A 24,338-nucleotide genomic window follows, 5' to 3' on the forward strand; every position below is an offset into this window, starting at 1 on the left:
TTTTTAACTGTACTTTGGCTGAAAGCAGGATTACTTGTTTTCTACAATTTTCTCCATTTCTCTTTTTCTCTTTTTCTTTTAAAAATTCTGCTGGCTTTGCTTTTTATAGTATTTGGGGGCACAGTGAAAAGTATGAAGAAAAGCAAACCCCTCCATGGTGAAGATGACTAGAGGGTTGCTGTCAGGTTCTTAATGGGACCTGATCCCCTAAACTGTCTCCAGGGCTGCTTGCCATATCAGAGCCCAGCTTGGCACAAGGGAAACTTTCCCAAAGTGTTGCCTCACTCCTAAGCAGCTTGCTAAGCAATGAGAATAAACAAACCTAAATAAGAAGTAACTTTGTTGGTTTTGGAAGTTTTAAATTTATGGGTGGTGGAGCCAAACTATAGAGGCCTGTGTTACTGAATACCAGTGGCTAACTATGAGTCTCTCTGTATTTTAGCTTTTCCAATTCCTTTGTTTATGAGGGAGAAACACTTCACTACCATGTTTCCCTGAAAATAAGACCTATCCCAAAAATAAGCCCTACTTATTTGTACGGCATGAGGTGGGGGGAGGGGGAGATGCTCCTCATGCCCCTTGTGCCCCACACCTGCTTACCTTGCTGCAGAGCTCCTGCTGCTGCTACTGCCACAAGGCATACTGCATCACTGTTGTTGCCGCCACCATGAGGCATGTCCCACTGCTATTGCCACCGCCACGAGGTGTGTCCTGTTGCCGCCGCAGCAAGGTGCATTGTGTTGCTGTTGCCGCCGTGAGGTGCATCCCTCTGTGCCGTGAAGCATGTTATGCCATTGCTGCCACCTCCATGAGACATCTCGCGGGACGTGCCTCACAGTGGTAACAACAGGATGCGCCTCGCGGCAGCAATGGCTACAACACAACACACCTTGCAGCGACGGCAATAGCAGGACGTGCCTCACAGTAGCGGGTGCAGCAGGACAGACCACGCGGTGGCAACGGCAGCAGGAGCCCTGTGGAATGGTAAATGGGTGCAGGGCATGTGGGGCAGATGCTGGAAAAAAAAAGACACCCCCCCCCCCCCAAATAAGAACTAATGCCTCTTTTGGAGACAAAAAAAGTATAAGACTGGGTCTTATTTTCGGGGAAATATGGAATGTAAAAGAATCACCAATAAGACAATAAAAATAAAGCTTTAAAATCAGTTCCTGTCCAACTCTGACCATTAGAAGACATAGCCATCTTATTCTATTTCTTGTGAAAATTGTGCAGAGATAAGTTTCCGTTAATGGAAGGAGCTTAGGTGCTTTTGAGGTGTCTCAGGACAAAGTTTGATTAATATCTGCATATACTCTTAACATAAGAAAAGGCATGCTGATATTGGAGTTCCATTATATAATTTTCTACCTCTTGTTTCTAATGGCAGTTCATGTATCAAAAAACAAAGACAAATAAAAAGTAAGGCAAGAAGAGGGAAAAGCTGTTTCATTCTTTTTTAATAAAGCTGTTCCTCTATCATGAATTGTGGCATCCCAGCTATCAGGGAGACATCTTAATAACTGTGTTAAGTAACTGAGAGGCATCTATGGGAGTTTATTTCCCCTTCCACCTTGAATGCAGGTGAAGCAAAATTGCAGATGAGGCAAGAGAGGGCATAAGCATATTCAGTGCACCTTTAATGAGTTTGTTAGGAAAGCTGCAGTCAACTACCACGTACTGCTAAAAGATTTTATCCAGCTAATGCTGCACTACAATAGATTTGATCCCTTTCAACAAAGAATTGATCTCCATTTCATGCTGTGGTTTAAACAAAGTTGCATTATATCTAAGCTGGAAAGGCTGGCAGTAAACTGAGGTCATCTTCCCCAATCTGATGAGCTGGACTTATGACTTTGGAAATAAATTAAATAATCAGCCCATGTCAATGCATACAAAAAGACCAGGTCAAAGGCAGCCAATTAGAATTAATATTTATTACTATTTTGGCAAAGAGAGAAGCAATTATCTCCAGAGTCTGCATATAGCCCTTTCTCTCCTCATCTGTGGATCCCAAAGCCCCCAGAGATTGTGTGCTAAAACTGAATAGTAAGCCAGGAAATTTTGTGGTACAGACAATACACCACAAAATAAAACAATATTTCTTTCCACCTATTGATCTCCCTCCATCTCTTTGGTTGTCCACAGTTTTCATGGCTTTGATCAAACTAATAAAAGCTGTGCCATGCCACAAGCTCCACTCCTTTTGGTTGTGCATGCCACATCACAGTGCATGTTCAAAGGTGGCAGAGCTAATTTTACCAGACTGGCTGAGTTTGATTCCCACTGCCCATTTCCATTGTTCTCTTGTGCCAAATAGATTGAGTTAATGTGAATTAAGTGGTGAATTCATGAGTGGTTCACCTCTCTGGTTTGCCTGTCAGAAATAAACAGACAATGTACCACAAAATCAGTGGCAAACCTGCTGATTGTTCGCTGCATAATTTTTATGTGAATAATTTCAAACTAGAGCTGGAAATTAGTGCATAAAGTGTCTCTGAGACAAACACATTCCTGATCACTTTTAAAAAGCTTTGGAATTCTCAAAAACTATCTTTATGATTCTCTCTCCTCCTGTAACTCTACCATATCTGGGAGGGATTCCTATAACCTAGCAGCAGATCAAACTGAAAAGAACTGCTCAATCCCAAGTTTGCACAATGCCTATAAAGTTCTTTTTAAAAATACCTTGTTATTTCAAAACCTTGAGAATCAGATTATTTTGAAGCCTCATAACTCACCCAGAAGATCTGCCATTAGTTCCTGATCATCTGCTTTGGAGGTCACCTTCCCAATTCTTGTGATATAGGGAGGAGACCCCACAAATTAATGTCTCAGAATTTTCTGTAACATGAAGCACTTCACTGATAGATACCACATGTTCTCTTCAGAGAAAAATGGATGTGGGACTCCCTCTAAAAGTTAGAAGTGTAAGGGACAAGAAAGACACAATTATTTTAGAAAATCATTGTTGGGGGAAGCTTGTTCTATTTGAAGAGTGTAAGCTGGATATGTTAGTGTGAGAAGAATTTCAAAGTGGATTTTTGTGTCTCAGGAAGCTGAGGTCAGAGAGCAGGTGAAGGAGTGGAATTTGCCTGTGTAAATCAGTTGCTGCTTGTAAAGTGAAGTAGCAGCTCCAGTTCTGACAATTTGTACTTAATGCATCATTTGAGCTGTTGACTCTATGACATGTATTCATTGCAGCTCAGGCTCCTCTAATCAACCCTTGCAGGCAGCAAAGTAATTTTCCCTTCCCCTCCTTTTTTCATAGTATGATGAAAGGAGGAGTTAAGAAAAAAAAAAGTACTATGCATAGGTAACTTAAATTCAGGTGTAAAAATAATTGGCATCTCCCAATGAAATATTGTGGTATTTTCTTTGTTCAATTTAAATCAAGAAATGTACAATAGACTTATGTGCTGAATTTTTAATTTTCAGCGTACATGACCACATTATCTGAACATTTTAGAAGTCTTATTCAGCATATCTAAATGGTACCAGGGGAAGATTATAGTAAAAAGCTCTATGATGTAGAGCCGCCCCCACCCCATTGCCGGCAATGGCAAAACCATCCCGATACGTTGCATGACGTCACAAGTTTGACATGTCTGATGTATAGAAAAGCAATGTTGTAGAATAGTGAATATCTGGACCAACCAGAAAGGGCCTGGATTGAAATATTTGTTCAACGGTCAAAGTTGGTTGGTAGCATTTGATGAGATGTGTGCTGCATCAGTATACTCAGCAACTTGGAGAAGAAAGGCCCAGTACAAGCCATCTAACTTCCAAAGCAGGAGCAGCTGATGGTAGTCTTCGAAATACCTTGAAAATGTAGCAACTGTATTTATTTACTAACTACTTCACTTTACTTTATGCAGAGGGTTTCTACAACACATCAATGCATGTGGTTAAGCTTGGCTTGGTCAATATTGGTTTTGGCCATACCAGAAGACCAAGGATAATGAAAGAACCAAACTATTAAATGTCAAAGGTAAAATTCAACTTATGCCAAGTGAGTTACGCAAATCTTGGAAGTGCCAGGTGGATTGTCACTTTTCATGCGTCAAGAGATCCGGGTGGCAGTAGGGTGTTAATGCTTTATAATTTATGGGCCTAGTCAGGCATTCTTTTTCCCCCTTTTTTGCTATCCTTGCATTGCCCAGAAGTTAGGGTTTTTTTTAAGGAAGCCACATTACTCTGTCTTTTGACTAAGTAGTTGGGAAAACAAAATTCACATTAATCATTGGTGGTGGAAGGAAAAAAAAACACCTTCCAACACTTTTCTTTGTCAATTATTTCTTGGCATAGTTCTCTCCTTGCCTCCTCTTCTCTACCGCTCCTTGCAACCCCCACTCCGCCCCCTCCAAATGGGCATGAAGAAGAAAACTTGCTTTGGATAAATAGGGTTTCTGTTCCTTCAGGAGATGTTTTGGACACCTTTCTTCCAGATTAGCTAACAGGCACAGGAATTGGTATGACGCTAGGCATTTCTTTTTTTAAAAAAAATCTCCCTAGGTTGTCAGCCTGAGATTTATATTGTCATATTTCAAAAGGGGGAGATAATAATAGGGAGGACTTTGATGTTTGTAGCTGTTAGTTTGGGTTGTTTTTTAAACTTTTGGGTATGCAAAAGGCTGAAACTTAGAAAAGAAAAGATATGAAGAATGAAACCAGGCTGGCCACTGTGGCAGAAATAAAGGCCGAACCTTTACTTGAAGGCCGTTGTGATGAAGTCAAAAAGGTCAGTGCTGGAGACAGCTTGCAGTTGAAGTTAAGAGAAGAATTGGACTTGAGCAAAAATAAAGCCCCTCCTCTAAACTTTGTTTTCCTAATTTCATGTAGGAGGAAAACTACATGGGGGGGTCAGCATTTTTTTAATCCAGTAGACACCATAGCTCAGTGGTGGCGAACCTATGGCAAGGGTGCCAGAGGTGGCACTCAGAACCCTCTCTGTGGGCATGCGCACCATTGCCCCAGTCCTAGGCCTTCAGCTGGGTTTTATAAAATCTTTTCACTTTAGGCCTCCGCCGCTATATGCAAAAAAAAAAAAGGATTCAATCAGTCAATTTCAACTTCTCGTGGGGAAAAAAAAGATCTTGCAAAGTTGGAATTGATTGATTGAACTTTTTAATCCCACCCAGTCTGCCATTACTACTGCAGCCACGCCCACCCAATGGGCCATGCCCACCCAATGGGCCACGCCCACCCAGCATTCGACGATGCATAAGTGGGTTTTGGGTTGCAGTTTGGGCACTCAGTTTCTAAAAGGTTCACCATCACTGCATAACTGATTAAACTTGGTTAAAATCTTATGAGGCCTTATGCAAGACCTTAGATCTTATGATATTTTATCCATTGTTTACTTCAGTGGTTCTCAACCTTTTTAATGCCGCGACCCCAACCGGTTGTAAGTCGAGGACTACCCAACCGGTCATAAGTCGAGGACTTTCCCTGCCCGGGAGCGCTACGCATGCGTGGTGCGCCCCCTGCACCGGCCGAGGCATAGCTGGCAAGCGGCAGAGATGGTGCAGGCCGACCACCGGCTGGGCCACCAGCTGGCCCAGCCCAAGGGAGGTAAGGCACCCGCCGGGCCCCACGCGTGCCAGCAACTCTCCCTGCACCCGCCGGCCTCCCACCTCCCACCCCTGGCCCTCTTTTACTTACATTTTTAGTAGTTGCTCAGCAGGGAGGGGTGGAAACTTCCAGACAGCTCGCCTTTGCTGCAGACAGTTTGCAGTACCATTTGCAGAATGGGACTTTTGGCGGGCTTAGCAGGGCAGAGACAGCCTGGACAATTCCTATCGGCTTTTGAAAGCCAATAGAATTAGACTCTATTCAAGAGAGTCTATTCTATTGGCTTTCAGAAGCCAATAGAATAAAAGGGAGTAGCACAACTAAGGAAAAGGGAAAAAAATGGTGGACTGCGTTGTTTGGCGACCCCCGTGAAATGGTCGTTTGACCCCAAATGGGGTCCCGACCCACAGGTTGAGAACCACTGGTTTACTTGTTTCTTTGTCACATCATAATGAGGATGATAACAGTATTTTTCATCAGACAGTATGTCAATCTATGTTTTGTTAAAGAATTACATGACTAAATGAGCATAATGGTCCCTGTAGTACAATAACATGTTTTCAATAGTGACCAAGAAAAAAGAGAATGTTCACTTCTGACTTAAGGTAAAACTGCTCTGAAAGTGGTAGAGTAGCATTTGCTGTCCTCCTTTACCATAGCATTTATAAATCCATCTGGGGTAGAAAAGAGCAAATTAGAAAGCCAAATATCTTTTAACAATGGCAGTGACTATATTCAGTATATAGGAAAATGTACCTGCTTATTAATAAGCAGGTACATTTTTCATACCCCAACTGTATTCTCATGTTGCCTTGAGCCATTGACTGGATCTTGATAGTTGAGAATTTGGTAGCAGTTTTTCCTCTTACAAAAGAAGATCTTTAGACAAATGGGCCCATCTGATTCAGTATTTTCTGCCCCTTTCCAAAATCTCAGAATCAAATCAAAAACCCTGAAGGTTAAGCCTGAGGCTTTTTGCCTAGAGAGTAGTATTTCCAACATATATCTATTCACTGAAGGATGTTTGTGGGGGACAAGGAAGAGGGCGTTTTTCTTTGTGGCCTCCGTTTTAAAAATAGATCAACATTTTGCACAGTCCCATTATGAAGCTCATTCAGAGCTTGATTTCATCTTTAGCCGATACCCAAAAGCCTATTTTTTTTTCCTACCGTATTTTTCTGTGTATAAGACGCTATTTTTTTCTGCAAACACCCTATTCAAAAATCTTATACACGAAAAAATAATGGTAACCTCTGCAGCCCATGGCATGCCTGTGTGGGTTCTTTACATGCCGCTGCCATGCCGCCTGGTGCAGGTGTCAAGCCCTGTGGGCTTGCCACCAGCGGGAGGGAGGAGGGTGCAAGATCATCGGATGGCAGCATCCAGAGGCAGCGGATGGGACCAGCAACATGGATGGCAGTAACAGCCTTTTCCCTTCCTCGTACCTGTATGCTGGCCAGGGACCCTGTGGAACGCAGCTATGAGGCTGTCCTGCTCGATAATAGCAGCCAGCCGAACTTCCAGATTTGCTGGCTCAGCTGTTCAGCACTCCACCGGCGCAGAGAAATGGTGGGGAGTTTAAAACCTGCCTTCGCTTCCCTTGCCTTGCTGTCATGTCAGTGCTCATGACAGTTTGTTTACCAGGGTTGGAAGGCTGCTGCTGTGAACTGACTATGCATGCTCATTGTGCCGGATGCTGGTTAGGTGGGTGGGAGGTGGGGCTGGCGTCTATTTGCTTGGAACTTGCATGCTAGAGTGTCTTATACAAAGGTGCATCTTACAAACGGAAAAATATGGTCATTCCCAATAAATGAGCTAGGGATGGGGTAACTTTTTTTCCCCTTTCTCTCATTTTTTGATAGGGCCTAATGTCAAAAATATTCTTCATCAATTAAGGCAGTAACTATGACATATGTATGTTCACTTTCCCACATATGCACATAGACACTTGTTTGGCTGCCACAGGCTAATTGCACCCTCTTGTGTTTATTTTATAGTTCCCCAGAGACAAATGCTTTGCTAACTCCTGCTGCTATTGCTTACAAAGAATGCCTTTAAAAATTGGCTGGCTTCTTTTTGGAACTCTTTCTTGGCTGATGTTCCAAACTTTTCCTGTCCTGGTCTCTTAATATCTAGAAGTAAACATATTGGATTCATTGCAGGGGGGAAAAATCACAGTCTTGCATTCTTTATTTCTCTTCATAGGCAGAGAAAATATATTTTTCTCCTTTCTTTTAAATTGTGACATGCCTCTTTGTTCCTATGAAGTAATGGCTGTATCGGGTGCAAAGAAATTATTCATATCTTAAGTTAGGCATGATTCCTGTTAACTCCAGAGGACCTTATTTCTAAATCAGTATATTGTATAGGAACAGGTAGTTAAATTTCACGCATTACATATGTAATTGATGGATATTCGGTGATAACACACCAGTGCAGATCATGAATGGACAAACAAAAATAGAAAATTGGCCATATTAAATGATTTATAGGTCAGCTCACGGCCCTTTGTGTTTGGGTTTTTCCAGCCCTTGTTTTAATGCTGGGATATCATAATATGTCCATGGATATTCCATACTCAGGGATCAAGCAATTTGTAACCAATTTGCTCTTAAGTTCAATAAAACAATGGTTCTGTCTAGTCCAATATTACCTATTATTGCAATAGGTCTTGTACAACAGGGTTCCTCAGGCCGTGGATTGGCATTGGTCTGTGGCCCACTAGGAACAAGGCCAGAGAAGCAAGTAAACCATCCTCCATGCATGTGCAGGATCCAGCTAGCACATGAAACCATCCCCCCCCCCAGTCCACAGAAAAACCGCCCTCCACAATACCAGTCCCTGGCTCCCAAAAGGTTGGGGGCCGCTATTGTACAGTCTCTCCCTCCCTCCCATTCTTTTTTTTTTTACAATTAAAGATACATGTAATTGGATGTGGTATATATTAGTTTTAGCCTGATTATTTGACATCCCAGCCAATAAAATTCCCTTTCCCTGTCATTTTTAAAAGTAAAATGAAAACTAGTACAGATGGGTGCAGAAAGTTGTTTTGGTTCAGAAAAAAATGGTGCAGGCAAGGTTTGCTGATTGTCAGGCCTTACGTACAAAATAATGTAGCTGAGAAGCTACATTCCTGTAGCAAAGATCAGGAAAGGAGACGATTCACATACAGCCCAAAGGAAAAGGGTAGGGAGTTTTAAACTGTTGATGAGAAAGGCAGAGAGGAAAAGAAAGCTCATTTGCAATACATCCATTCAAAAAGATTATCCCAAAGGTTAGTGTGTGGCTTGTATCTAAAAATATATGCTGATAGATGTGGGGGACAGTTGGGTGTGTCTGTGTGTTAATTTTAGACAAGTTTTCTTTTTTCTCCTTTGCATGTTAATGCAGAATTGCTGTTGTGAGGCCAAATATTTGCCCTTTGCTTTGGTGCTGTGTGTATTGTTTTGAGCATTTAAATTTGGGAGGAAGCATTACAGAAATAAATCATTCCAGGAATTAGAGAACTAAATCAAGGGGTGCTAGCAAAAGATAATTGCAGTCATGAATAATGATCAGTAAATAGATTTTTATTAGAACTTCCTTATGCTCTTAACAGCAGGCTTGGACCATGAAGAGATAAATTATCTGACCTAAAGAGGCACATACATTGTCAGGTGGTATATTGGCAGCCATATATGTAAATGCACACATACAAAGACAAAATACCTTGCCAAATACACATTCTCTTCTGTTTCTTGGATGATGCAAATGATAACGGATCAGGAAGAAAGTAACATAGCTGGTTGGATTAAATAAGACAACAGCTTGACTGTGGAGAATTGAAGTTTCAAGAAGGACTTGCTCATAAACATACCAGGTATTTGTTGACTGTAGCTACACATGAGAAACATAGCCAGATGAATCATCAAAGACTAGTTAACACTGGCTATGTCTTCCACATTACTCTACAGCAACTCAAATGCAGACAAAGTATGGGTGTGTGCGCACATTCATATGTACACGCATCCATATACGCTGGCTTTTGATTGGTAAGATTTCTTTGTACCTCTTTCCCTCCTCAGTGTATATGAGGAAAAACTTGGTTTGCCAGTTTTGGTGTGATGTCTGTGTTGCAGAGTAGCCGGAAAAGCCGATAAGGCTCCGGGACAGAAAGCTCTATGCTTATCTCAGTGGAGCACATGGGCTGCTGAGAGTGCATCCTTTTCCTGTGCTAGTATCAGGAGACGTAAACTGACCATCTCCCAACAGCTAGGACTTCAAACGGGGGGCCATACCATCTACAGGGCAAGAGTCTTCTCCTGCACAACTTCAGAGGCAGGGGAGGTGAAAGTAGGGCACTCCTTATTCAGGAAATGAGGGGGGAATGTTTTGGATTTTGTGCAAGAAAATTTCTGATAACAACTGGGGAGGGCAGCTAAAAACCTGTAGTTATATTTTATTTTAAACCAGTATAATTTCAGCATGCCAATTTCTTAGTTAAGCAGGGAAAGGCATACTCTTCTCACTCTCCTTCCCTCTCTCTATAGTTCAGGTAGTTCTCGACTTAAAACAGTTCATTTAGTGATCATTCAAAGTTACAACGGCAATGAAAAAGTAACTTATGACCATTTTTCACAGTTGTGACTTTTGTAGCATCCCCATGATCATGTGATCAAGATTTAGATGCTTGCCAACTGGTTCATATTTATGACAGAACTGAAAAAGCTTCTTGGATAAGAAGTGAAATGTCTTCAAGGAAAAACAAAGTCCAATAGCTTTTTGAAAAGGCACCTTTAGGACCCAATTGGACAGTCATTTCTTTGTTCACACTCAGTGTGGATTGATAAAATGGGAAAAAAACTGTTACTGGAGTACTGAGTTTTGGAGTTTTGTTTTAGTGTGTGTGTGTGTGTGTGTGCACACACGCGCGCACGCCTTTGAGTCAGTGTTGACTCCTGGCAACTGCTTGGACAAGTCCCTGCAGTTTTCTTGGCAAGGTTTTTCAGAAATGTTTGCCCTTGCCTTCTTCCTCAGGCTGAGAGATAGTGGCTGGCCCAAGATTACTCACCTGATTTTGTGACAGCAAAACATCTGAAGCTATGTTATGGTGAGGCAGTATTGTTTACATCCATAGCAGGTGCTCTCCAAGGTCATATGAAGAGGTAGATTTTCATTTTAGTTCTACTGAGAATTCTGGGAGTCACTGCCCTAATATGTCTAGAAGTGCCAGATCAGGTGAAACTGCTTTAGAATGATTTGTAGCTCTTGGATTTAGCTCATCTTTCAGAATATTTGATTATTTCTGCTATTCCATTACTTCGGGAGGGCGGAAAAAGGCATTGAAAAGGCAGCAGTTTTCAAACCAATACTCACTTAGAAGCTGAATGGATTCAGACTTGGGAAAAGATCCTAGTTACATGAGTTGGATAGAGAACTGCCAAAGTTTGTTTTCAGGCATCTTTAGACAGCCCACCTTTAGACAGCCCACCTTTCCCCACCTTTGCCAACATTGCAGTGTTGTAATTGAAGGAGAAACCTATATTTTGCCTAACTAGCACATTCAGTGTTGCTAGTCTTTTATTGTATGAACAGAGATTAGTAGTTAGGGTTGCAAATTGCTCTCTTTTTGCAGCCAGTCCAGAAATCCTGTTTGGTATAGTCATTAAGATGCTGGCCTAGAAACCAGGAGACTGTGAGTTCTAGTCCCACCTGAGGCATGAAAAATGGCTGGATGACTTTGGGCCCATCGCTCTTTCTTAGTCCAACCCACCTCACAGGGTTATTATGTGGAAAATAGGAGGAGAAAGGAGTATTAAGTATGTTTCCCTCTTTGTGCTAAAGTAATAAAGATGGGATTTTAAAAAAAAAATCTTAAAAAATCCTATAATCTGAGAGTGGCAAGTGAGCTAGATGTTAACATACTATAAAACAGGATTGTTTAGGTGGTTTATTTATGTATTTATTTATTTATCAAATTTATTAACTGCCATCTCTCTTACACAGGGGCTCTGGTGGTATACAATTTAATCAATACAATAAAACATTTTAGAATAATTTAAGATTAAAAAATTAAAAATGTAAAACAGCATTATAAAATTGAAAGATAAGGAGCCTAAGAGTTGCTAATCCAGGTGGTGGGGTTCTTCTGAAGCCAGCGATCCCCATGGCTGTGTGGGCCCCTGTGTCCTCCACGCAAGGCTACACAACCAGATTTTGACCCCTTTGCAGAAGGCCAAGAGATTGGGGGCTTTCCTCACCTCTGGGGGCAAGATGTTCCTCAAAGCAGGGGCAGCGGCAGAAAAGGCCCTCTTCCTTGACCCTGCCAGTCAGAATTGTCTGACTGGCGGAGTCTATAGCATGCCTTCCCTGCCTAAATGAGTGGGACGGGCTGATGTGATATTATGGCAGTTGGAAGTCTATCCAAATTTGCCAGTAGTTGCTTTGTGTCACCTACAGTTTAATACAACAAGCCGCCCTTCTCTTCCATCTTGTGAGGGAACATCCTCTTCCACTGAGCAAATTTTAACCTGTTTTCTAAGTAAGCCTCTTCCAGTGATCCCTACTTGATTGGGACGATTGCATTATACCTCATAATCCTTCATCCCACAAAAAGAACTACTAGAGCAGGTCCTGAAGTAATCCACTGTTACTATGTGCTCTCTTATTATTCAGCCACCCCGCACCTGATTGTCTTCCAGATGTATGGCCCCGTCATCACATTTCTTAGGAATTTCAATAATTGAAATTCACACACGTGAAAGATGCCCAAATGAAACAGTTCAGTTAATTTTTCTAAAATTTGTATAATTTACTTAACAAATTGCTGGATTCCAGTCAAATTATTTATGCATTAAACCCAGTATACTCTGATTTGCAATGGCACTCCAGAGTCACCATCTTATAAACAGGAGATTCTCAGGATTGAACCTTAGACTGCCTACATGGCTGTCAAGTCTGCAATTAGTCTCTCCCATTCAAATTTCTCTAGTAAGAAGCTGATCAGACCAAAAGAGCCAATTAGTAAAATATGGGATAGCTCTCCCAGTATAGCAAGAAGAAGGCATAGTCTTTCCCTGTTTCTATCCACAAATTAGTAAAATTTGTGGTGTTTTTCTCTCCTTATTTATCTTTGTGTCACCTGTTGATTCAAGTTAATCTTGCAGGACAGAGTCCTAAACTTTTATGGAAATGACACTGGCCTTCCAGAGATGAATATCCCAAAGGAATTGCATGTCCCAGGATACTCTCTGCATTGAACAAACAAAGTCTGCTTGACTTGGGTTTACATCTGACTCCATTCCCAAACCATGCCTTTGGGCAGGTACTACCAGAAGATGCGATTTCCTTTTGGCAAGGGATGCCTGTAATATTTTATAATGGAGCAAACAGGAGGGCTTCCCTCTTCCCTCTCTTTGGAGCTATCATTTGTGAGCAGAATGTTGTCGCTTAAAGTTGTAGCATGCATATGTCTCTAGCTCATGTAGCAAAATTGATTGGAGATTCAGAGGAGATTCAAACCTTGGGCCTTTTCTATACACAAAGTACATTGAGCCTTTTTTGCATCCTAGTTTTCCTTTTGTAGGAACAGTTCATACATGGAGCAATCAGAAAACTTTATAAGAAACTTATTGGATGTATTATAGACTTCAGTGGAAATGAGGGAGCCTTAAGTTGTCTACTTATATTTGAGCACCATGAGTTGTTTTTAAGACTTCTTGTTTTAAATCATACGTATGAATGCACAACTCCTGCTCAAAGAGTAGGAGTTGTGGCTAAGAGGATCTTTCCACAACTTCGTGTTGTGCCATTATCTGGATCCTGAGGCCCAGTGCATGGTCACTCATGCCCTACTCCTATCTCGACTGAATTACTGCAATATGTTCTACATAGAGCTACCCTTGAAAAGTATTCAGAAGCTGTAGCTGATGCAGAATCCTGGGAGCCCCTAAGACTGCACATATAACACTGTTACTGCACAAGCTGCATTGGTTGCCAGTTTCAGTTAGCCAATTCAAGGAGTTGGTTGTTAACTTTAAAGCTCTACAGTAGCGGCCAAAATTGTGGAAACCTTTTGGGAAAAGTGTACATTTGAGGTTTGATGGCTAATAACACCACATCTTTTTGAGTAGTACTATAAAATTGTATATCAATGGAAAGATAATTTAATCAAGAATGTAATGCAACAAAGTTTGTTCAATTATCTGTATTCTGTGAAAGGTTATAGTCAAATAACCAGAAAAAGGAAGCACAACTTGCTTAGGTTGATATCAGGTAGTTTTCCTTCATCTGATTGTAGCCAATGAGCATGAGCGTTTAGAGAACCAATCAGGTGTCATCTTGTTTTGGCAATGAGCCAATCAGATCACAGTAGGATTCAGTTATTGATGTCATGTATTGAAGCTGAGAGGAGGACATTTGTCAGTGTGTTATGTGGTCACTATTAAATTGGTTGGGTTTTTTTGTGTTCTTTCATTTAGTGAGGTTGTAAAATGTAATAAAATTAAAGTAATGGTGCAAAGAGTTGACTGGTCGCCTAGAAAGCGATGTAAAATAGTATTATTAAGTGAACAAGGCTATAGTTATAAAGAAATTAAAAGAAAAATTGGTGGAAACTTAACCAAAGATGGCATTTCTAAGTTTTTGAAGAGGTATAAGGAGACTCAGTCACTACAAAACCATACTGGTAAAGGCAGTAAAACGTGCACAACAGGAAGTGATGATAGAAAAATTAAAACTGTGCCTATGTGACAGAAGAAAATCATCTGGGTGTATACAAGATGAAATGGCGCAATGCAGTGTGAAGTTGAGTGCAAGGACTGTTCGGCGCAGACTGCAGGAATTTGGCCTAAAATCTAGAATTCCACAAAAAAAGCCACTTTTATCTCTCAAACAAAGGTTGAAAAGACTAAACTGGGCTAAAACCCATGTTACCTGGACAGAGGAACAATGGTATAATGTTATTTGGAGTGATGAGATCGCGATCTCCCTGTTTGGGAGTGATGCCATAAAATACATAAGAAGAAGATTTGTACCCTGATTGAATTACATGTACCGTGAAACACCCAGTCAGTGTTATGATTTGGGATTGTATGACATCAAAAGGGGTGGGCAGAATTTATATGATTAATGGGAATATAAATGGCCAAAAATACATTAATGAAATACTTGAGCCCAAACTGAAGCCTTCCACACATGATCTTTTCCAAGACAATGAAGCATTTATATTTCAACAGGATTCAACTCCATGTCATGTTGCTGCTGTGTGCAAAAAGTGGTTTCAAGATAATCATATTTCACTGCTGGAATGGCCTGGGAATAGCCCAGACCTTAACCCAATTGAAAATCTGTGGAGCCAACTAAAGAAACTTGTTAGTCAGAAGTGACCCAGCAATAAAACCCAGTTAATAGAAGCGATCATTCAATCTTGGTTTCACATTATAACAGCTGCAGAACTAAAGGACTTGGTTCACTCCATGGGAAGACTTGTAAGGCCATAATTCATGCTAAAGGTTACCCAACTAAGTATTAACTGACATGGTGATAATTTTTGTATATCTCGTTTTTTCTATGGTGATAATTTTTGTATATCTCATTTTTTATGGTGATAATTGTTGTATATCTTGTTTTTTCTATGTGTTTCACTTTTCTTCTTTATAACTGCTATTCTAATAGCAAATCCTTCATAAAAGTTATTGCGTTACATTCTTGATTAAATTATCTTTCCATTGATATATAATTTTATGGTACTACTCCAAAACAAATGGTGTTATTAGCCATCAAACCTCAAATGTATACATTTCCCAAAAGATTTCCACAATTTTGCCCACTATTGTACATGGCATGGGTTCAGGGTATCTGAGGAGCCATCTCTCTCTAATGGGACAAGCCCACCCCACTCCTGCCAGCAGAACAGGCCTGCTACGGTTCCTGTCTGCTAAGGAATTGAAGCAGATGGGATCAAGGAGAAGAGCTTTTTCTATCATGGCCCCATCCTTGTGTAATAGTCTGCCACAGAGGTAAGAACTACTCTCTCCCTTTCGGCATTCCGGAAGAGTATTAAATCCTGGCTTTGCCAGTTTGGCTGGGACCCTGAGGGGCTGGCTGACAGACCTCATCCCATCCCATCCAACTCTTGATTCTTTTAGTACAGTTTTTAATATAGGTAGTCCTCGACTTACAACAGTTCATTTAGGGACCATTCAGAGTTACAACAGCACTGTAAAGAGTGGCTTATGATCGATTTTCACTCTTATATCTGTTACAGCATCCACGGTCAAGTGATTAAAATTCAGCTGGTTGACAACTGGTCATATTTATGATGATTGCAGTATCCCAGGGTCAAGTGATCACCTTTTGCAACTTTCTAACTAGCAAAGTCAATGGGGAAGCCAGATTCACTTAATAACGACTGCACTAATTCACTTAACAACTGTGGCAAGAAAGGTCATAAAATGGGACAAAACTCACTTAGCAACTGTCTTGCTTAACAACAGAAATGTTTGGCTTAATTGTGGTCATGTCGAGGACTACCTGTAATATTTTAATGTCTGTCATTTTAATCTGTTAATATTTTAATTATTTTTCACTTGTTTTTATAACTTATAAGCCGTCTAGAGTCGCCTTGTGGGGAGATGGGTGATATACAATTTTTAATAATAACAATAATAGTAATAATAATAAACCAAATCCAGTCTGAACATCTGGCTGACTATGTAACAAATCAGAAAAATAAATGAGCATATTTACATACACATGCATTCACGCAATTTAGCATCTTGTATTTCCCGTTACTCTGGGCTTTGTTAATTATTTTATTTATTATGTTTTATGCCAAATAATTGATTTGTTAATCACCTTCAACTCCTGGCAGTCTGTTGGGTGGGTCTTCTGCTTATTTTGGACTTAACTTGTTAGCCATGTTGCCTCTGTATTTTAGATTCGCTAAAAAGATGTGTGTGATGGTGGTCTCTAAACCTTCTGTAATCAAAACAAAATGTTCTTCATGTTGAGGTCTCCTTTGAAACAGGGAGCTTAACTTTTTCCATTACGCTGTGCTTCATTGAATTGTCTTCGTTGCCATGATTGGTTGCCAAAAGGGAAACAGAGTAACAAATCATGTAATTATGATGTCAGATCTCAGGATAGGCGGTCAAGGGAATGAATATAAAGGAGAGATCTATAAAATATGTGGAGATTTTTTCTTCTTCTTTTGCCTTTAATGTTAGAATCTGGAGTTGTCCATTGAATCTGTTGGCAGGAGATTCAGGACTGACAAAAAGAAGGGATATCTCCACACAGTACAATGTAATTTAAGAAATTTGTTGATGCAGGATGCTTTTTAATTGGAAGCAAAGGGGCTTAGGAAGAAAAACATGGTGGAGATAAAGGCTATTCCTATCCATTAGTCCGATGAATGGATGTGATTTTTAGGTTGAGAGACCATTATTGCAGGAAAGAACTCCTTACCTTCCCATCCTGTTTTTGTACTTCCTTTTATCATTTGGTCAGTCACATTGGAAAGCAGAGTTGGACTAGATGGGTGTTTTTATAAGGAGGCAAAATAAGCTTTTCCAGAATTTCCAGTGAGGTGCAGTTATTACTATAAATTGTAGCTCCACATTTTTTCTCTTTTATGATTAGAGAGAAAAATTGCAGATCTGGGTGCATTGACTTTCATTTTAGCTATTTGGGACTGGCTTGTAGTTCCCAACTTAACTCTTGAACAAATTGGGACTGTTTCTGCATTTATAGGTAAGCTATTGGTTATCTGAGATTTCTCATAAGCTTGGCCTCTTTTCCTTCATTGTCTGCAAAGCAGGAACTACTTGTTTCTGTTGCTAACCTGGAGTCAGATTGATTGGACTATGTGACATTAATTACACCCTTTCCCACCTACAAACTGTGATGTTAATTCTGCAATGAACATTTCTTTAAAAAAAAAAAAGCTTATTCAGCATATAAATCGAAAAAAAGGATTATTCCCCCATCACTAAATTATATTATTATTTCCCTATTCCAACTCTTGAACATAACAAATGAAAATTCCTGTAAGTGCCAATTATTCCCAATTTCAAAAGCAGCATCGTTTCCTCATCTCTGAGAAGCCCAGCCCTTTCGCTTGTTGACACAGCTTCCTCCTATAATCTCTGCTGGAATCCTTTTCCGTCTTCAGGGTTTTTCCAAGCTCATACTGACATCATTTTTTCCAAGCCATTTTATCTTGACAATCTACTCTCATCCCACAAGCCATGGCTATCTTAACACAGATTATTAGAGCATTTCCCCCTTAATTTTATTCTCTTCACCTTATTTTAATAGGGTTTTCTTTTCCCCATCTATTATTTTCACAAATGTTTTTTAATTAAATTAGTCTTAGCTACAGAGGTTTGGGAAGTACCATATCTTGCTTATTTTGAAGTCAAGTCCTATCAGTTGCATTTCTTATTTGCTTCTCTCAGCTGACATCCTTTTGCAAAAGATGAGTGGAGGCATCTGGGGCAATTTAGCTATTGTTGCATTGCAATTTCTACCACTTCTGATCATGGGAAATTGGAATCTAATTTCTAGATTATAGGTAACAAGTTCCTATTTCTACTGAAAAGCATAGCATTGTGCTTTTACTTTTACTTTTTCTGGTTGGACCTCTTTTAAATACAGTTCCCCAAAAACCTGAATATTTTATAAATTTATATTGTGGGATATCACACTTATAGCTGGATATGAATAAAAATAATCTTAAGTTTTGAAATCTGTTCTGCCACCTACTCCATCACATAGAATAGATGAAGTATCCACATATTATTAATGATTGTTTAAAGATGCTTTAGTCATCTTTAATTCCTCTTAATGTAGGTAATCCTCAACTTACAACAGTTCATTTAGTGATTGAAGTTATAACAAGTCACTGAAAGAAGCAACTTATGACCGTTTTTCACAGTTATGATAGTTGCAACATCCCCCTGGTCACGTGATCAAAATTCAGACACTTGGCAACTGACTCATATTTCTGATAGTTGTAGTGTCCCAGGGTCATGTGATCCCCTTTTGCGACCTTCTGACAAGCAAAGTCAATGGGGAAGCCAGATTCACTTTACAACCATGTTACTAATTTAACAACTGCAGTGATTCACTTAACAACTGTGGCAAGAAATGTCATAAAATGGGGAAAAATCACTTAACAACTGTCTTGCTTAGCATCAGAAATGTTGGGCTCAATTGTGGTCGTAAATCAAGGACTACCTTTATAGGGAATGTACAATTCAAATTTTAATCTAATATAGGGGCCAAATAAATGCTTCATTTTCATAGGATTGTGTTCATTATAGTCTGCTATTTGAATTGAGGAATGTTTAGTTTTTATAGTGCATATATATTCAGAGAAATATTTGAAACTGAAAAAAATATGCAATCCTTTCCAAAAAATATTATAATATCAGTTCAACAATCATAGTGAGTCTATTTTCCTATTACTTAAATGAAAGGGAAACCAGTATATATAAAAGCATGAAGTTCTATTCAGTTTTAATATCATAGTTTATCATACTGGTCATTAACATAGGAAAGGAGCTCTGTTTTTTATATAATGGCTAATTTAATTACTATTTAAAAGCATTTCAACTAATTGCACATTTTATATTTCAAACTAAATTATTTGATAATATTAAGAAATAGCTTTACAAGTTAATGAAGTTATGCACCCAGCAGTAGGCTTACTACAGGGCTATCCTACCAATTTTGTCTAAAATCAAATATATTTATATTATTCTTTGATGATTTTAAATATTTGATTTATAGACTTTTTGTATCTTTCTACAAAGCTGATACTAAAAACTTACAAGGACGTTCTTTAGCATCCACGTAAAAGGAAGCTGTTGCTTATCTAAAAAGGGATTACTATTTTTCATCAGGAACTTGAGTCTCCTCATCCTTTCATATCTTCTCTGAAACAATTCTCCACACTTCCATGCAAATCTATCATTTCATTATCAGCTATAACTTTTATGAACCCATTTGGTCATTTCAGATTCAACAGATGTTCCCTGCTTCTTGTAGCTGCCTGCTCTTCAGAATCTACCATATTGCATGTCTTAAGAAGGCACATAGGATTTCTTCTTGCCATTTGGGCACCCAAAAAACTGGATTGGAGATAACATTTCTGAGCTGCTACCTCTGGGTAGCAACCAGGCAAAAAAGGCTCCAGATTTTAATGATCTGGTGTCAAGAATGAACACTGAAGCTATATCAAGATTTGAGGATAGAGAAGGAACATCTCAATGGATAAGGGGCCACTCCTCCTTTTCACTCACCTCTTGATTGCAGACTCCAATTAATACATTTTTCCTGATGTAAATAGCAGCTGATTTAATCTGACAGCACTGTTCAGATCACCATCATTGTTTTTCCCTGGTTTCCAGGGTTCCAAAGAGAAAGTTGGTCATGCGAAGCAGTTGGGAGTGTTCCTGGCATCTACCTTTTCCAAATGATTAATGGTTCTCCATCAGTGTCCCCGAAATGCGGTGTGTGAGTTTGCTTTGGGGCTGACACTGCCTTTACCTGTCTCCATGCCCTACTAACTTTGTGTTCAGTGGCCCGTGGTTATTAAAATTCCTGTCAGTACAGGAGTGGTTTAGCCTGCGTTCTTGTCTTTAGGCATCATGGGTTTCTCTGAACTTCTCCATTTTAGGCAAGAGTACGTGTGCCTGGTTGCTGACTTAGAACTGATTTAATATTTTGTGTTTCTAGCTTAATATTCTTGTCTTTGTACCTTTCACCTTATGCTCAATTATGATGGAACTCACAATGCTATTTTGGGGGGGGAAAACATTTTAATATATGAAATACCAAAGGTTCTTTTACTCAGGTGAAGCAAACTTTGGTGACAGCCATTGATGAATTTTTTCTGTAGTAAGAATATAATGAAAAAAGAAAGGAAGAATTAAATATTTTTGCGCCTGCCTGCACACCTATGTTTTATCCAGAAGATACACTCCAAATTGATGTTTCTTCTTTGCATAAATATATTAGAGAAAGATAGAAATCAAAGAGGCTTACTCCCACAAATATCACTCATGCTTTTATTAAAAAGTTATTTTTTTATTTCAAGAACCCAAACAAATAATTCTTTCCTGCTGAAACTAGGTAGTACTTAATTTTGGTTGTGTCATTGTTGACAACTTTTAAATGGCACGTTGTTTAAGTTCACAAGATGGAAACTACAGTAAAACAAAGTATTGGAAAAGTATTTTTTGTTTTTTTCTTTTAAAAAGTTTTTGTTTGACACAAAGAATGAGGAAGAGGCTAGACAAAACTTTCTAAGACACAAGTTCTTTTCTGAAGGAGCCACAGTAGGACAACCTTGCTCTGTTAGTAGCCAATGTCTTCTCTGAGAAGATTGAGATCTCTCCTTTCTGTTCCATAGTGAATGGGGATGTAGAAAGTGGCAAAAATGAGCTTTAAGTTCCAAATAATTTTCATTTTGGCATAATTAGGCCTGCCATAGAAAAGAGATGTAGAAAAAGACCATTGTCTCTTCACACATATGTACATATTGTTTTGATTTGATTTTTAGGGAAAAGGTGATGTATAGTATTTATGACAGTGCAGTAGGAATTCACAGCATCCCAACCTAAAACCAGCTGGAACTTAAGACTGAACAAGGCTTCATAAGATGAGATATTTGATCTGTATACCAAGAATATTCATACTACCACAGTAATCAGTCTCCAGTTGCATTTTCTCAATCATTGTTGTAAATATGTAATTCTAGTATGAATTGATACATCAGGGCACTTGTAGGATGTTAGGGGAAACTGATTCCATTTTCCAGTGAAATGAGAACACATGATACCAAGTGCAGAGAAAACATGTCTTCCTGCCGTATATCCAGAATGATCTCTCATATTGTGAGAGATGTGAGAGAGATACCTTTCATTTTGGATAATGGCTAAAGAGGCATATCCTTATTCACACATTCTTACCTATCACTCTCTTCAGGAAAATGTGAGACAATAATACAGGATATCCAACTATTTGAAGCAAAATGTTTTCAAGCTCATGTCATACTGGGAATTCCATATAGTGTATATGAAATCAATTACTTCCTCTGTTGAATGTGATTTATACTATCGCTTTCTGAAGTTCATTAAAATGTTGAATTATTTAAAATTCACCTCTTATGGCACACTATAATCTGCCCTTCAGGTACACCACTGGCAGCTTTCAAGTGTATTTAATTGTGATTCAGTTAAGGGAGACTGGACATCTGCCTGATCAGGAGTTGCATGAAAAGGCAACTTCCTGATGAATATGCACTCCAAGGACCAAGTCCAGTGGAACAAAAATAATGTTGCTCTTCAAATTCCATTAGTGATTCTTGGGGTACTTAAAAATCTCTGAGTAAATTCTTAAGAATTTTTTTAAGTGATTTGCAGTGTTGAGTATTCCAGCTCTTGAGTTGGCCTGTCTTTACAGGATTACTATGTTTATTTTTACTGAGTTTGCTCTGTGAAATAAAAGGCTATTCCATTCTTATTGGGTGTATAACTTGTTGCTTAAAAAGACATTCGTCTGCCAACTGGGTCTTCAACAAACCCCTTAGATTTTGCCTTCCCAAATAAGCAGCAAAAGTAGAACATTTGACAAGTCCTTTCTGTACATCATGCATGGATTTTGGGTTTCATCTGATTTGACATGTGCTGAGCTTAGCTAAGCAGGACTGTCTTGTTTCAGGAAATAAAGCAGGTTTGGGCTGAGATACATGCATTCCATCTTAAAATATAGGATGAAGTTGTATTGGATCTTTTGAAAACCCTGTCTAATCCAGTATCAGACAGTTTATATTTTTTTTTAAAGCACTTACTCAGTTTACTCCCCTGATTTCTACCCCTTCTTATTTCATTCTCAGGTTGATGCTGCTGGCACAGGCTCTCCAGTGGAAGATTCAAAAGAAGCAATTGTGCCATCTGACCAAGTAGATAAGAGCAATACTGTAACCAGCCCTCTTACCGTGCAGGAATATTTTGCCATGTGCATGACAAAACTGAAGAAAACTCAACATTACATCACACTAGAGTCAGCTAATTCTCCTCTAGTGGTGGCTGAGAAGTTGGAGTGTTTGGAATCCCAGACAAAGAAGAAAAAAAGACACAAACATGCACAGGATGAGGCTGAAGAACCAAAAATTATCTGCACTGGGATACTATGTTCAAGCAAAGATGAAGTGGACATCCAAAAGAAGAAAAAGAAACAGAAATCTAAGCATCAGGAAACTAGCAGTGGTCTTATTTATAATGAATCTCAAAGTGGTTCTCAAAAAGCAGGACAATGTTCCTTTGACATATCTAAGGATGATAATGATTTAGGAGAGCAAAAATCAAAGAGAAGGAAAAAGAGCAAAAAAAGTAGACTGGGATGTAACTGAAGATGTTGAAGGAATAAAGCTGAAGAAGAAATATTCCAGCTAATATAAATCTGCATGTTTAACTTCAGTGAAATATACTTAGATTTCCACATTTACCCAAATAAATATGCATATTTTATAAATTGGACATGGTCCTTATTTGTTTAGTTTTCCAGCTCCATAAGCATACAACTGGCAACTCCATAAGCATACAACATTAAAAAAAAAAACAGTAAAGGTAATAGAAAAATTATGTATGTCAAGAAGAGGAAATATTCAAATTAATTTTAAAAACCCACCCCATAAAAGACTTGCCATCCACCTTAACCAAGAAGTGGGGGAAAAGCCCAGTTTTCAACAATCAGAGTGGGGACCATATGAATATTTGTTGTCTTTGTTCCCTCCATACTATTTCCACCTTTTGGAAGATTCATTGCAATTCATTGAGGGGTGTTGGTTGGTTGGAAATTCTTTCAGGAAATCCTGAATCTTCTCATGATCTGCTTTAGTTGCTGTACTTCTATGGACTTGCATGTCCATAAATCCTATGGCAGAGATTTTTTGGGGGAATGGAGAAGATGTAGTGGTTAATTCATGGCTTGCAATATCCATATACCTTATGTTTTCTTGATGCACTTCAAAAGAACATGGTATAGTTTGTTCATTTAAATAATTTATATGGTTTCTCAACTTGGTGTAACTCTGAGTGGTGTATAAAGGAAAATTAAATCAGCAATATATGATAAGCATTTATGAATTTTTCCAGAAGAAATAGTGAATCATTCCCTGTTAATCCTTTTTGACCTGAATTACTAACTCATTGTTGGCTATTTTGTTGCCTGTGGATTTCTTTTTCCTTTATGGTATTTCAAAGGAAAAAATAAAACTAGGGATAAAAAGTGTTATTTAATGAAATGGATGAGTATAGACAAATGTAGATACACTATTTTTCCTGCTCTTTTCTACTTCAGTTGGTCTCTTTTTGGATCACCAACATAAACAAATACAAAATATAATAATTTTAACAAAGAGAGGTCCAATCCTAAATAGAAAATAAAGTACCAGGCCAACAAAATAAATTCAGTATGAATAGGAGGGTTATAAACTTGATGCTTCTTTTGGAAAAGATTGGGAGATCATCTTTTGTATGTCCAGTACAGTATGCTTTATTCTGTTCTGATCTATGAATGCTTCAGATCTTTTCTTTCCCCCAATTTAGTCCCAAGCTTATTTGATGTAGCTTTCTTTCAAAAATGTAAATTAGATATCCAGTCTTGCATAACAGAGGATCTTCCATATTTCTTAGAACAAAACAACTTTTACAAGGGGAGAACTTACATAGCAGCCAATAAAGTTCAAGCTCCCGGGCGCAAAGAGTTTACAGAGG

The 24,338-nt window shown here is 39.0% G+C and overlaps 1 protein-coding gene across 1 annotated transcript in view; it reads left to right on the forward strand.

Annotated features, from left to right (window-relative positions):
• Positions 1-23,097, forward strand: part of PINX1 (PIN2 (TERF1) interacting telomerase inhibitor 1) — a 49,804-nt gene extending 26,707 nt beyond the window's left edge. The window contains exon 7 of the mRNA XM_039323545.1: positions 22,457-23,097. Within this exon, the coding sequence (XP_039179479.1) occupies positions 22,457-22,972 (516 nt within the window). The 3' untranslated portion in view covers positions 22,973-23,097. The remainder of the gene's footprint in view (positions 1-22,456) is intronic.
• The last annotated feature ends 1,241 nt before the right edge of the window (positions 23,098-24,338 follow it).

Source organism: Crotalus tigris, unplaced genomic scaffold (genome assembly GCF_016545835.1).
Source record: "Crotalus tigris isolate CLP2741 ecotype Arizona unplaced genomic scaffold, ASM1654583v1 scf7180000024277.1505481, whole genome shotgun sequence".
NCBI classification, from domain to species: Eukaryota; Metazoa; Chordata; class Lepidosauria; order Squamata; family Viperidae; genus Crotalus; species Crotalus tigris.